The 14,480-nt window shown below is 39.8% G+C and overlaps 1 protein-coding gene across 1 annotated transcript in view; it reads left to right on the top strand.

Annotated features, from left to right (window-relative positions):
* The window catches only part of CACHD1 (cache domain containing 1), a 113,872-nt gene that overhangs the window by 39,136 nt on the left and 60,256 nt on the right, over positions 1 to 14,480 (top strand). The window contains exons 2-3 of the mRNA XM_075711086.1: positions 247 to 309; positions 12,870 to 13,018. Of these exons, the coding sequence (XP_075567201.1) occupies positions 247 to 309; positions 12,870 to 13,018 (212 nt within the window). The remainder of the gene's footprint in view (positions 1 to 246; positions 310 to 12,869; positions 13,019 to 14,480) is intronic.

The raw sequence follows: 14,480 nt of genomic DNA, 5'->3' as shown, positions 1-14,480 counted from the left end.
GTCAACTGCAAACTTACTGAGGGTGCACTCAATCCCCTCATCCAGATCACTGATAAAATATTAAACAAGACTGGCCCCAAAACTGAGACCTGGGGGTCCTTTTCGGCCAGGCAGCTTTCCAGCCACTCTTCTCCAAGCCTATAGCATTGCATGGGGTTGTTGGGACCCATGTGCCTTTTGGAGCCGTTTTAATGTGATATTTATGACAAAAGGTCTCTTACGCATCCTTTCTGATTTTTCTTGCAGAGGATATTCAACTCCTTTGTGTACACAGAGAAAATATCGAACGGAGAAAGTGAAGTTCAACAGGTGAGTCTGAAAGCCCCTTCCCACCTCCTGCTGCCCGCTGGCAGCATTACAAAGGCAGAGGCAACTTGGAAATTACAGTTTGTCTGGATTTATTGTGGCCACTTTCCTAGTGTCCAGCACATCAGGTAACCCATCTCCAGTTATATTCTATTCCATTTATTGTTATATGAGCTGATTTATGTATTTGAGAGTTTTGCAGTGCCATGAAAAGGCTTTCCATCTGCTTTTGTGGGTCCTTCCCTTAGAAACAAAAGCCCAGAGGCAGAGCTGGGGCCCTCATGTAGTATCTCACATTAATTGACTAGTTTTCATGTTGGACGTGTTTCTTTTAAAATTGTTTTAATTCAAGGCAGAAACACTAATACTGTTTATGAATGCAGAAATGGTATCATTTGTGTTGTGTAAATATGGGACCACTACAGCCTTATGTGTAACAGTTGTGGTTGAGGTTTTTTGTAATTTTGTGGGGGTTTTTCTCATGGGAACACATTTGAACATTTAACTCTTCAATTTAATATTGAGATAATATGTCTCAACACATGGGCTGTTTGCATTTTAATGCATGCATTTTGAAAATGAATTTTTGATCAATTTTAAACCACATCAAATAGATCTCATTTTCTTCTTTAAGAAATTAAGGTACCAATTCCGTATGCTCACAACTGCACCTTTGTGCTAAATGAGATGAATTTTGGTAGAAGAGGCAGCCACTGCCCTGAATGGGCAGCCTGGGCGCTTGAACAAAGAACTGGCTCTTCCTTCCAGTTTAAGCATGGACTCCGTTGCACAACCTTCAGCAAGTAACCTGACCTTCCTAGACCCCTATTGACCCAGTAAAAACAAAAGTGCCTCAGACGACCTCTCCCCAGGGAAAAGGGAATTGTTCTCCAGCCACGCAGGTAGCCTGATTTGGATGTGAGCTGCTGTTGCTGGTTTCCAAGAACGTATCAGTACATTGCATGCTCATGTGCATTAAAACTGGTCATGTAATATAAACAAATTAACATTTTTGTTGTGTTTACTGTAAATATTAAAATTTCCAGACATTATTTTTTTCCCAAGCAAAAAGTCAAAGCAGAGCTGGATCAAAGGGGGTTTTGAATCCCTGCACACTGTATTTAAATTTTGGGAGAGTTTGCATTGGAAAGCGGGGCTCAGCTCCTCTTCTATTTCAGAAGAAATATGGTGGCTTTAGATGGGATTCTGGTCAATGCAGAAACTAAATTAATTTGCAGAAAATGGAACAGTTCAGGAAAAGTTCCAACACTGGATTTCTGTTAAACAAAACCCAAGTCTTTAGTGTAGAAGCCTTGTCCCATACTGGCATTAAATTCAAGTATGTAACTATATTAACAGATAACTTTGATAAGTATAAAAGCATGTGTTTAATGATCTCATATTTAAATTAGACTGTTAGATTGACATCATACAGATTTTAAGATTAATCTCCTGTGAGCGCTAACATAAAAATGTCAAGGTTTATGTTTAGAAAAAAACCAAGAAAGTTCACCTCTGGTACTGCTTGTATCTGTGTTAGATGTTTGTTTGGTGAGATACAGATGGGTGTGGGAAACAACAGAAGAAACCAGAGCAACTCATTAATCCTGGTAAATTACACTAATTCTGATATTAGTGATTGCTTGATGCTGCAGATGATAGTGTCTCAACCCTAGTAATAGATGTTATGCTTTACAGGAGGTTTTTCCTAGCTCTGGTTAGTTAGAAGACATTTGATGCAAGTTTTTCCTGAAGTTTGATCACTTTGTGGGAGTCTGTCCTACATATTCAATTTGGCTGTAGAAACACATTTCTGATTTTCAATCATCACAATTGAGATCATCACCTAAAATACAAGAGTAAAAAAATATGGGGAGGGGTAAATAAGCCAGGAGGACATTCCCTCCTTCGGTTTTGATTCCACTGCCTGTCTTTGTTAAGCCACCTTTCCCACTTTGCTTCTCAAGTGAATTGTGTAGAAGACTTCCCATACCCCTAATAATTATTATTCTCTGCTGGGTTTGCTTGCTTTCTGCTTTGTGGTTTTTTTTTTCTATTTTTTTCTTTTTTTTTTTTTGTTAAGCAGTCACCAGTATGAATGTCATGACATGGGGGGCAGCAGATGTGCTGTTAATGTTGTATTAGAACCCTTCAGATTATTTTTTTCAATTTCCTCTCTTCCAAGAAACCCCCCAAATTATTTTTCTTTTTTGACAACCTCTAATTGGAGAACGCATAACTAAGAAGAGGTTATATGGAACTGATTATAATGACATCCTGTTCTCTTGATGTAAGTGGTACCTTTTTTCCCCTGGAGGTCCAGATACATATGGCTGTGTATTTGAGTAGTTCATTTTGTATCATTGTTATTAATTTATACAATTCTGATGTGTGTTCCTATTGCTAATTTGGACATACATTTTTTGGTTGATATATGGGTGAGCTTTTAAAAAAAAAAAAAAAAAAAAAATGCCCAAATTACAATCCCATAGAAGAAATTTGCTGCTTGGAAAGGCATCATGCTATTGGTCATCACTTGGTGGTTGGTCTGTGTGGTGCCCAAGGTCGGATGCGTATGAACGGTGATGCTTCAGTGGTGCAGACAGGAGGTGCGTGTCACACTTTGCATGATGCTGGAGCCCACTGTCCACCCTTGGGAGGCTTTGGCTTCCCTCTCAGCATGCACAGGTGGGTGCTTGCGTACAAAGGGAACATGAAAGGGTAATTGTCGCCTGAGTTTAAAAGTTCAAATCTGAAACCATCCTGACATCTTAAAAGAAGAGTTCGCTGGCTTTGACGTCGTGCTAGGGTAACATTTCTCTTGAGTATTTCTGGGTGGTCTGCACACCACGAAAGGGCCATGTGGGCTAGATTATATGTATCAGATGGCTTCTGAAAGCCAAAAGTGTTTTTGGGAAACCAAGAAACTGGATTAAAACTTCTTTGAAGTCTCAGTTATCGATTCTCCACTTAGGAAAAGATGCTGCTTGTTTCCCAGCCACAGATGTACATATTCACCCTAAGTAGATATAAATAACTGTCTAAACACTGTAGGTAGTGTGATGAATTCAGAGCTGTCAGAGGAGAAAAACGAGGCCCCGGTGAAGCATAATTACTGTGGTTAAAAGCTCAGCAGTGAAGTGGATAGAAGAATAATTGAGCACTTCTGTTTCATTAATAACCAGGTCTTTTAGCCCTAATGAATCACAAGCAATATAACCAGAGTTTTATGAGTAAGAGTAGTACATCGAATGGGATCGTCTTGAGCAAATGCAAACAAATGTAAGCAAATTAAATCCCCTGTCGCTCATTCCTGGTTTTGTCATTCATTAACATTTTCTTAGCAACTGATACCCAAAGGCAATTAATTACAGTTTTATGTCAGCTGAGATTTTTTCCTGGCAGACCACTGAGTTGTTGTGGGGGGTGTTTGTTTTGGTTTTTTTTTTTTTTTAAAAAAAATACCAAACTGTGTAAATAATGACTTTCAGTTTGTTGAGAAAGTGAAAAACTACAGCTGTTGGCCTTCAGGCCTAACTATTTAATGTGCTTGGGTTTCTTTATGCCACACAAGGAGTGGTTTACCTTTTGACGTTAAAACTGCTTATGCTTTTAAGGTGTACAGTTACAGAATTACGTTTTTTATTGTATGTAACAGATAAAACCTTTTTTTCTTTGAATAGGTTATTAAAAATTGGATGGCTATTGCCAAAAATGACTTAGATTCCTTTCCTGCAAGTTATTTCAATATGAGAGAACTTGCATACAATGTGAAAATTTAGTGGTGTGAACTAGTGATATTAATAAAGTGGAAAATGGTTAGTTTTATTAGGGGAAAATCTAGATTAGCCATTTGCGTGGAAGTTGGCGTGTGTTCAGTGTCCTGCCAGACATCTGGTTTCTGCAGTATAGAGAATATGAAACTGGGCTCCAAGGAGGAGAGAGGATGGTGACGCAGTTTTGAGCAGGAGCGTATTTACCAGCTTCATGCAGAAGCCTTGATGCATTGAACTCTGGCAGAGAAGTTGGAGCACAGCAGCAATGACATCTCTGCAGAGAGAAATTCATAATAGTTTCTTCTATTTCTATCTGTCCATGCATCCTGGGGAAACAAGGAGTAGCAAATAAAGTAATTAAAATAATTGAGATGGTCAATTGTAAATACGCATATGTCAGCAAGGTGATTTTTCAGCTGGAATACTCCAGGGAATATTCACTTCTGTTTGAAGCTTGGGAAGGACAGGGACAGAGGGAGGATTTTAATTAGAATAAGTGAATGCACAAGCAGTGAGAGGTGCCTTTTGTCATTAGGTTTTTCCTTGTTTAATGTATCCTTCTCTCCACGTAACTCCTGTATTTAGAGCTAGAAGACTGTCATTCCTTTTCCTTCTAGCTCATTCAGAGCGTAAATTATCATCCATAAAAATAGGAATAATAACCTAGAGAGTCAATTTTGTATAAATCTGCTAGGAGCTGCTAAGAAATCGAAGGAAGTTAGTTGGGAGGTTCAGGAGCAGAATTGTGAGGCAGAACACTGGTTTTTTACAGGTATGCAATTTTGTTTCTAATAGAACAAGGTTACCAAAGGTATTTTTTTTTAAAAATGGTATATTTAAAAAAAAAAAAAAGTCTGAAAACTGAAATCTTTAATGATTTGGGATTGAGTAAATTGTGTCACAAAAATGTCTTTTGGAGTAATACAAAGCATTCTTATTGCAATAGAATATATTTTTAACTCAGAAACGCTTAATTCGGCTCTTGCAGCCCAGAAAGCCAACCATATCCTGGGCTGCATCAAAAGAAGCGTGGCCAGCAGGTTGAGGGAGGTGACTCTCCCCCTCTACTCTGCTCTGGTGAGACCCCACCTGCAGTACTGCATTCAGCTCTGGGGCCCCCCAACGTAAGAAGGAGATTGACCTGTTGGAGCGGGTCCAGAGAAGGGCCATGGAGGTGATCCGAGGGCTGGAGCAGCTCTCCTATGAAGACAGGCTGAGGCAGTTGGGGTGGTTCAGCCTGGAGAAGAGAAGGCTCTGGGGAGACCTTACTGCAGCCTTCCAGTACCTGAAGGGGGCCTACAAGAAAGCTGGAGAGGGACCTTTTACAAGGGCATGTAGTAATGACAGGACAAGGGGTAATGGCTTTAAACTGAAAGAGGGTAGATATATATTAGATATAAGGAATAAATTCTTCACTGTGAGGGCGGCAAGGCACTGGAACGGGTTGCCCAGAGAAGGTGTTGATGTATGTTGATCCCTGGAAGTGTTCAAGGTCAGGTTGGATGGGGCTTTGAGCAACCTGGTCTAGTGAAAGATGTCCCTGCCCATGGCAGGGGGGGGATGGAAGTAGATGATCTTTAAGGTTCCTTGCAACCCAAACCATTCTAGGATTCTGTGATATTTCAGAGTTACAAAAGTTAAGACTTGATGATCTTAAGAGTCTTTTCCAACCTAAATGATTCTATGATTCTAAATCAAGTGGTTAAAAAAAAATCAGAAATCAAATTATACATTACCTAACCTAAAGTGAAACTTCCTTTTTTTTAACTTTGCTACAGAGAACACCTACACATAGTTGTTGTGAATCTGCTAAACAACTTTTTATCTGAATTTTGGGATTTTTTTTTTCCATGTCTGACTGCAAGCGGAAAGATCCACTGTTCAGAATTTTGCTTTGCATTGCTCTTATACTCCTGATGGACAAAAATTATTTCATACATTGATTTAGCTGTCATACTTGGGCAAGTTCAGTGAAGTGTGTGTTATTCACTGGAGTTAGAATAATTAGAAATTTTACACAAGTGGGATACAGCTGCTGAGGGTTTTTCACCCTGGCAGGACTCTCATTTTTTGAGATACTTTTAAATACATAGCACTGTATGAGTGAAGGGCACGTGTTCGTTTGCTTGTGAGGGGTTCTTCTCTGACTATTATGGAAGTAGCATTTATAGACAACATCAGCTTTAGTTCTGAAAATACGGTAAAGGATGGAAGTTGTGCCCTCTAAACTAGTGCTCACACAGGCACTCACTGAATTTGGGAGAGCTCTCTCTAAAGATCAAGTAGCTGTTTTGCAAACTCTGTTGACTTTGTGGCACATGGAGAGGAATAGACTAAGGCAAATAAAAATCCCAGGTGGTGGTATTACTATGGGTTTCTTTCATTGGAACCTTATGCTGTTGGGCTGCTGTCATCTTCTGGGTTTCTGGAGGACTTCCACACAGCCTGTGTGAAACTCATCAGTTAATGCACCACTTTTTCTAAGCCTACTTGAGAGCCAGACCTCTCTTGGTGTGGTTTTTGTTTTTTTCTTCTTGTTACCAACTGCCAGGTGATGGGATTACATTCAGAGCCGTGGCCATTCCTTGTTCTTCCTTGTTTCTCTTCCCCAGCTGATTTGTATTCTATTAGTTGTGGGGTTTTTAATAAGCTGTGGGACAGGGAACAGCTCTCTACTGTGTTTTGTTCTCTACGTGTTCCTTGCTAAGGCCAGCATCACATCAGACACCAGTTACGCACAAGATATTCTCTGTGTCTTCAGGGAATATATTTGTTATAAAAATAACTAATGATATCTGAGTTTAAGGAGCTCCTTCGCAGTTGTGCTAATGAAAGTACTCCTCATCACCTGATTTCTTTTACTTATTTATTTTTTACCAGAATGGGATGTCTTTCTGAAAGTAAGCTGTGCCTCAGTCTGGAAGGACAGGCTTGCTGCAGAAACGCTTGTGCTGCTGAAGGACACAGGCCATCAAAAGCCCTCCCAGTTTTACAGTGCCAGTACCTGTGAGACAGATGAATGCATTTGCTCCCTTTGTCACCAAACTAGAAGAAAGCGTCTCCCATGTGGCGGGAGGAAGGATGCTTTTGGCTGCCATCCTGCTGCCTCGCCGTGTCACGCGTCGGCAGTCGGTGCCCGTGGCTGTCAGCTTTGACGGTCACAGTGATCCAGCGCCAGACTCCTGCAAAACCAGCACGGCAGCCTCAGAGAAACCAGACGTTCTGCTGAGCAATTTCCTTTGTAGAAGCAGGGTCCCGACGTGTCTGCTGTGGGTGCTGCTCGGCTTGCTCAGGTTTTGTAGAAACAGTAAGAGAAAGCTCTGCACTTGCTGTAATTGCTCTTCTCTTGGCCGGCAAGGTGCAGGATGGTAAGATCTAGCTGGCATGTCAGTGTGCTGTGCTTTAGGTTGGGTTGGATTTTTTGTTTGTTTGGTTTTGGACTGGGCAAAGAGCTTTTGAACTCCTTTCAGAGGAAATATATCAGTGTGTTGAAAAATCTAGATTTTGCTGTTGAGCGTGATATCTCCCTGGCTAAGAAAAGCGATACGCTCGCACAATGTTTAGCTTTATTTTGATTAATTGTGAGCCTTGTGATAAAAGGCAATGCATACTGTCTTTAACATATTTGCAGAATAACTTTCAGGTATTGTGGCCCTTTCTCTAGTTTTTGTTGTGTACCATGTTTGACATCTTCTTTGGAGTAAGTCTTGGGAAGCCTTGCCAAAGTTACTGGCCAGTGGAAAACCTCAAATGAGTGCTGGTCTCTTTGAAGCAATGCATATTGGAAAGTAGTTTCCTGCATCCTGATGGAATGCTCGAGAGTGTATTTTTAGTGTCATCCAGAGGAGTAAGAATGGTTTGAATCTGTTAAAGCAGAGGTGTGGGAAGAAGCTGGTGGCGATTCTATTATCCTTTCTCAAGCCCCAACCCCGCTGACTCTGTGCTGTTCTGGGTTTGTACAGAAGCAGTGGTTTCTTCAAGACTCAAGCAGGTTAGGAATAAATATATTAAAAATTTTCTAGAATAGGAATCTGTGGATGCACAGTAGTGTTAAGTTGTGATACAGTGGGAGGAGTGCCTGATGGATGTTGGAGAGAGGTACTTTTGTTCCAGGTTCTTCTGGTTCACAGAGGGGATTTAGAAACAAAAATACTAACTAAACTCCTGTCAGTGTTAAATTCCCGGCTGTGAGTCCGTTATGGCATCTATGTCTGTCGACCTCATTGATACATATTTTATATACAGTCTTGAAAACATTAAAAATACCTTGGCTTTCAAGATACAGCCAAAAATAAAACCTAACCTTGGAGCTCTGCTTTCCCTCAGTGCTCCCTGAAAGGGAAGACTTCAGAGCTGTGGAGCTTTGAGGGGAACGAAGCTTTAAAAAAAAGCTCGAGGGAACTATGCAAATGAGCAGAATGTCTCTGGGAAAATTAGAGAAACTCACTGATGTTGTGATGAAAGGTTGTCAGTGGAGATGGTGACAATTGAAGTGCATTACCCATGGGTGCTGCTGTAATAGAAACAGGTGTTACTGTCCAACCTGTCTGCAAACTGAAATGCTTTGGCTGCATGCCAACTGCCAAAAAAAAAAAAAAAAAATTAAAAAATGGAACTAATGGCTGCATTGTTTGGAGTGAGCACACATTTCTTATTATTTGGTTCCTTAAAATTAAGGAGAAAATACAGAAATCTGAAAAGAGATGAGAGGAATGCCGAGCAAGGCTTTTTTCTCCCCCCTTTGTTTTTAAAATGAGGTGAAAAGCACTTTAAGAATTGACCCGAGGATAATAGCATTTTATGTCAATCTCAAGGTATTCAGATTTATCTTAGTCTCCATTAAAATGGGTGAATTTGAGCATTTCTGTGAGAGCAGGAAATGTCTGTCACGCTGGGTACCTACCCAAGGGTATACCTGAGCGTGGGATGTCAGCTATCTGCCCCTTTTATGTGCATGATTTGGGACACAATTTTCCATTTTGCCTTAAAAATGTTTTAAACGGTTATGTTAGGATGGTTTCATAGTTCATTGCTCTGTCCTTTTATTATTTGTTATATCTTTCTGTACCTTTGAGGTTTTGTAACCAGTGTGGTGTGGGTCTTGCATCCATCAGTATGCAATGGCTATTCAGCTCTGGGCAGGTTAAAAAAAGCAGGGTATATGTTGGAAAAAATAGTGATCTTTAGGTTAAAAATTTTAGTTTTTTATTTAGAAAAATGAGAAGCTGATTTAAGCCTGCAGCTTTTATTCTGACAGGCTCAAGCAACTGAGTGCATCACTTTGCAAACTGAATAATGTTTCTGAGCTAATGATGTGAGTGTGCATGCATGCATGGGCATGCAAGGCATAGATGAGGAGCTAGGAAGTATGGGTTTGTTTTGGGTTGGGGTTTTTTTTTTGCTGTTGTTTTAATCACCGAGAGCTGGAATGCCTGTTCACTGTCATGGATTTTCGTGCTCCAGTGAAGCCCAACTGTGGAAGAAAAATTAAGTTATTTTTTTAGGCTTCATCTGGATTATACTTCTCAATTTGATGAATTGGAACCATTTGTTTTTAGTAATTTTTCAGCTGGTTGGTGTGTTACCCTTAGGTTCTTAACATGGTTTGTTCATTGTAATCAATTTGCAGTGGAAAATTACTTTTGGATCATCTTGCCATTGATGACTCTTGAGTTAGCTGTTTTTAAAGTGGTCTTGATTGTTGGGAGTACTCTCTTGCTATCGGAGGGAAGTATTTTTAGGGTTCTGCAGATTAGACAGACTCAGTTCTTCCAACTGTGCTTATGTCCGTGGGCAGGGAATAGATGTCTGTGTAGCTCTAGGAGGCTTCAGGTCCCTTGTTGCTGACATGCACTTGACTCTCTGCCCCGACTGAACTGTTGGATCCCATTTAATAAAAGTAATGTAATGACTTTGAGCCGTTCAGAGTTTTTTGGATGGGAGATGCAGTTTAGGTACTAAGCATTGCTTTTTACCAGCTTCTGAGGTACGGGCTCTTCTGAAAACCAGATTTGTCAGATCTTCAGACTCTGCACAGCAGGGTAAAATTCAAAGGCTGTGGGGTACTTTTATCGTTCATCCTGGAAGGTGAAAACTCATCAACACCGAAACCTCATCTTGTACAGCATTCATTTATCAGAGAAAAGCAGTCATTCCAAATGAGAGTCCTTTTGCTCTGGTGCTCTGTGTTAGTTTTGTTACTGCTAATGATGGTCGCATCGTCCTTTTTTTCAGAAGACTTAAGCTCTCTCCCCTTTTTGTGATTTCAGGTAGGGAAACCAGGAAATAAGTGTATAGATTCAAGTATGTGGTTTATTTAGTGCTTAAGCACAGGTATTTTGTTTGCCCAAACTGACAGGAACTTTGTAATGATGAAACTCGAATGTTTTGGTTTAGGAAATTTGGCTTGTGTATGTTTGAGACCCTCCAGAAGAATACACTTCTCAAGGACACATTTGAGGAATACAGTCGGACAAAAAGGAAGTTTACTGAAAAATAGAAAAGGAACTACCCAGAAGCTTATTAACTAACAACTGGGAGCAATTTAATAGTGTTGGATGCCTAACACGGAGGAGACCATTAGTAGTCCTCTGGTGCCTTGGCAATAAATCATTCTACAAAACTAATTAGGTATAATTCTGCAAGTCATTTGAGCAAGGTCCTGTTAAAACCTGTGCTCCTAGGAGACCTGTCGTTGAGCTGCAGCATTTGCTGGGAACAATGGAGGCAAAGGCAATGCTGTTATCAGCCTGGGCCTTGTTATTTGCATAACGAAGTAAATCATGATGAAATGTCCTGTTAATAATAGTTAGGAAAGACATTTGTCAGTCCAGGGGACCTGGAACAACCGACTGCATTTCTCAGCACACAAATGTAGCGGCACTGTTAACTCATCCCCTTAGAGTTTGGAGCGTACGGGGAGCAGGAGAGATGAGTGTTATGAATTAATGAGATAACTTCAGCTCTGAGAAAAGTTTGCAGAAATGCAAAATGCAATATTTCTGAGTATCCAACACTGCAGTATATTGCTTAGAGATAATTCCCTTTCATTTAGGATGTGTCTGGCAGATAATTAAGTGTAATAGATACGTTGGTATGAAAAGGATACCAAATGTGCCAGAACAGATTTTGAATGTGCCTAATCAATTTCATTAATTTCTCACTTTGAATGAAAGAGGAAAACCAAAACTGTCAGTAAATGTTTTTTTGTAAAACCTGATGCTTCCTAGTAACTGTGTTTACTGTCACGTTTGCTCAAATAACAGCCACAATTTTTCCCTTCCAATTTTCCCCTGCAAAGTCATTAGTCAGACTCATTGTGAAGTGCCTAATGAACTAGACACAAGCAAGCTCTTATCCGACAGCACAGGAGCTTCAATAGGCCTGTGATGCATCCCAGCAGGCTCTACCCTTGTTAGCACCATGTGCCTTCCGACTGCTTTGAATCTGCCTGGCACAGAGGGAGCACGGGGCTCTGCCTGCAGAAGGCACGGGCACAACCATGCCTTCGAATCACACAGCGGCAAGCCCCAACTCAGAGCTCAGAAGTATTTGTTTGCAAAAATTTGTTGACTTTTTTTTTTTTGGTTAAAGAAACATGTGAAGAGAAGGGCTGAAGTACCCAATTTGCTATTTCTAAAGTTAGGCACTCTAATTTTTTTAAAGGCCTGAGAATTGCTGGGGAGGGATGACAGTCTGTTTTCACTTTCTGCAAGGAGAGAAATACAATCATCTGCTCTTAGAAGAAATAGCGTAACCTCTAAACCATGTCCTGATTTATAAGTGGCTGCCTTCATCATAGGGACCTCTGACAACAAAAGGCTTGTGGAAGAATTTCACCTGTGCGAGACGGTTGTCATTATTTTCTTGCTGTTATAATATAATGTCAATTACAGATTTTTCATTTTGTTGTTGAAGTTTGTAGTTAAAACTGTTGTAGCTTATGACTAGCCACAGTGAGCAGCTAGATCGATGATGAAAATCACTTGGAAGATGCTCAGCTAAGAGCCTGTGGTGCCCCCCCATAAAGCAGCTGGGGATAAAAAGAAAAAAGCAAGAACTGGAGTGGCTTATTTTGCCCAAATTGCAATGAGGAGAACTACACGAAAGGAGTTGTGAAATATTTCTGTGCAGATCCACTTGACTGAGGAGGCAGTTGATGAATAGGGAAATATGCATGGCAGTATTTGGGGTTGCTTGGATCCTGAGCTTGTTCCCTTAAATAGATTCAGTGCCCTGGCAGACTTACTGTTGGCTCTTTCCCCGTGAAGCAGTAAGAGATTTCTCAGTAGGTGAGATCTTCTGTAATACTATTATTTGGGCTTTCCTTAAGTGTCCATTTATAGAGCTGCTTTAAATTAACTTGTGGCCTGTTTATTTTAGTCTCCATCATGTCTTTGTCAGCCCTTACAAGTGCATCATATTGGAGAGCTTCAGTGGTAAGCCAGTAGCGTAGGTAGAGTCACATCCAGGTGTCAGTTCTTAATGAAAGGTAAGTTTGATGTAATGGGAATTTCACTTTTCATACATGCAAATCTCTATGTTCAAGTACCCATGGCTAGATGGTAAATGTATTTTATCTTTTTGTATAGACTACTTTCTGTGGCCAATATTATTAATTACTTCACAGTCCTTAAGCCACCAAAACAGAAGTACAATGAGCAAAGCAGACAACTATTATCATTAAGATATGCAGTTTTTACTTTTGACTGAAGTTGGTTAATAAGGAACGGGGTAATACAGAGAAACTGGCTTAATTTTCATCTTTCTTCTTATGTTTTTTTTCAGTTGGCAAAAAAAATTCGTGAGAAATTTAACCGTTACTTGGATGTTGTGAATCGTAACAAACAAGTAGTGGAAGCATCATATACTGCTCATCTCACGTCGCCCTTGACTGCGATCCAAGACTGCTGTACTATTCCACCGTCTATGATGGAGTAAGTATTAAATTCTGAAATTATTTATGCTGTCATTTAATATGTGAAGAAAAAAGATTATTTCTTTGCAAAATAGCCTGTATTTTCTGCCACTCTTGATAAGTCTGAGAAGGGGGGAAGACTACTCCAAAGGTGCTCTTTATCTTGACGTCATGTTCTTTTACATTTCTACTACACAAACATTTAATGAGATGCTCTAAACAAGAACTGGGACTCAGCTGTGATGGATTGTAAAATGAAACAAAAAGGAAAAAATTTTGTTCAACCCTTAATTGCATGGAGTAGTCTTCTATACAAAATGAGCCTGTCTATATCCAAGATACCATTTTTGCATTGAGACACTGCTTACCCTGAATAACTCTTCTGAAGCTGGTCATGGAACTTTTTTTTTAGCCCCTGAAGTGCAATAACCAAAATCATGAGTTGGTCAGTACATCACATGCTGAAAATACTGCATTACAGTTTAATGAAGTTGACATGCTGCTGTTTGATACACAGTAGTTTACTGAAATAGAGTACATTGCTTGGAAACTGAATTTGTTAATTTTCAATTTGTTTTGCTTTTAAATACAGGAGCTTTGAATAGTCTAAATCCAGGAAGTTGGTTGTCTTTATTAATAAAGTTTTATTATGCTGTGTATTTGCATAACCTTCTTTGGGTTTCCTAATTGTAGGAAAGTGCGATAGAAGGTCTGATTTTTCCAATAAAAGTGTAACAATTTCTTTTAAATGCTCAGCATTTTAAACATTTACTTCCATATGCACCAGAAAAGAACAAAAGTAACTTTTCATTTATGCAAACCTTGATTACAGAGTATATTTTCATTGTTTATATCTCACTCTGTTTTTAAAATATTTTAGAGAGAGGAAGGTAATTTGGGTAATAAATACTAAGCGTACTTTCTGCAATCTAACTGTAAGACAGCTCTTCTCTTAATGACAGAATGCTTTAATCTTTTCTGAATTATGGCATTAACCTTTGTTTTATATAAGGATTTAAAATATTCACTGCATTCAAATATGTGGTATGAATCTGGGTCTGGAGAGAAAGGCCACTTGCTTGTTTTGTGTTTGTTTTGATTGGCATGAAAATAAGAAAACTCAACAGGGTTAAGCCTCAGGTGGCTCCAAAGAAACGGGTACCTTGCTGTTGGGTTGTGTGTAGATTTAGTGGTCTCAGTGCAGTTCCTACTGGACAAGGTACATACGTAAAATGTTGGCACATCTGGTGCTCAATGCCCAGACTGTTGGCAGCATTAGTAGAAAGGTCAAGAATTAGCTGAGGATGAAAACCTCTCTGCCCTCTGATCTCTCCGTGCAGGAACTGCCAGCCAGCAGTAACACCTTTCAAGCAAGGGGTGAAGAGAAGGAGGAATGAGGAGATTTATAACCCCCTTGACAGTATTGCATCATTTTTCATTAAAAAAAGAGAGGTCTGCTCTTAGCCTGGAAACTTTCATGA

Source organism: Pelecanus crispus, chromosome 5, assembly GCF_030463565.1.
Source record: "Pelecanus crispus isolate bPelCri1 chromosome 5, bPelCri1.pri, whole genome shotgun sequence".
In the NCBI taxonomy this organism is placed as follows: domain Eukaryota; kingdom Metazoa; phylum Chordata; class Aves; order Pelecaniformes; family Pelecanidae; genus Pelecanus; species Pelecanus crispus.
Note: the sequence above shows the minus strand (reverse complement) of the source record. Positions and strands in the feature narration are given on the sequence as shown.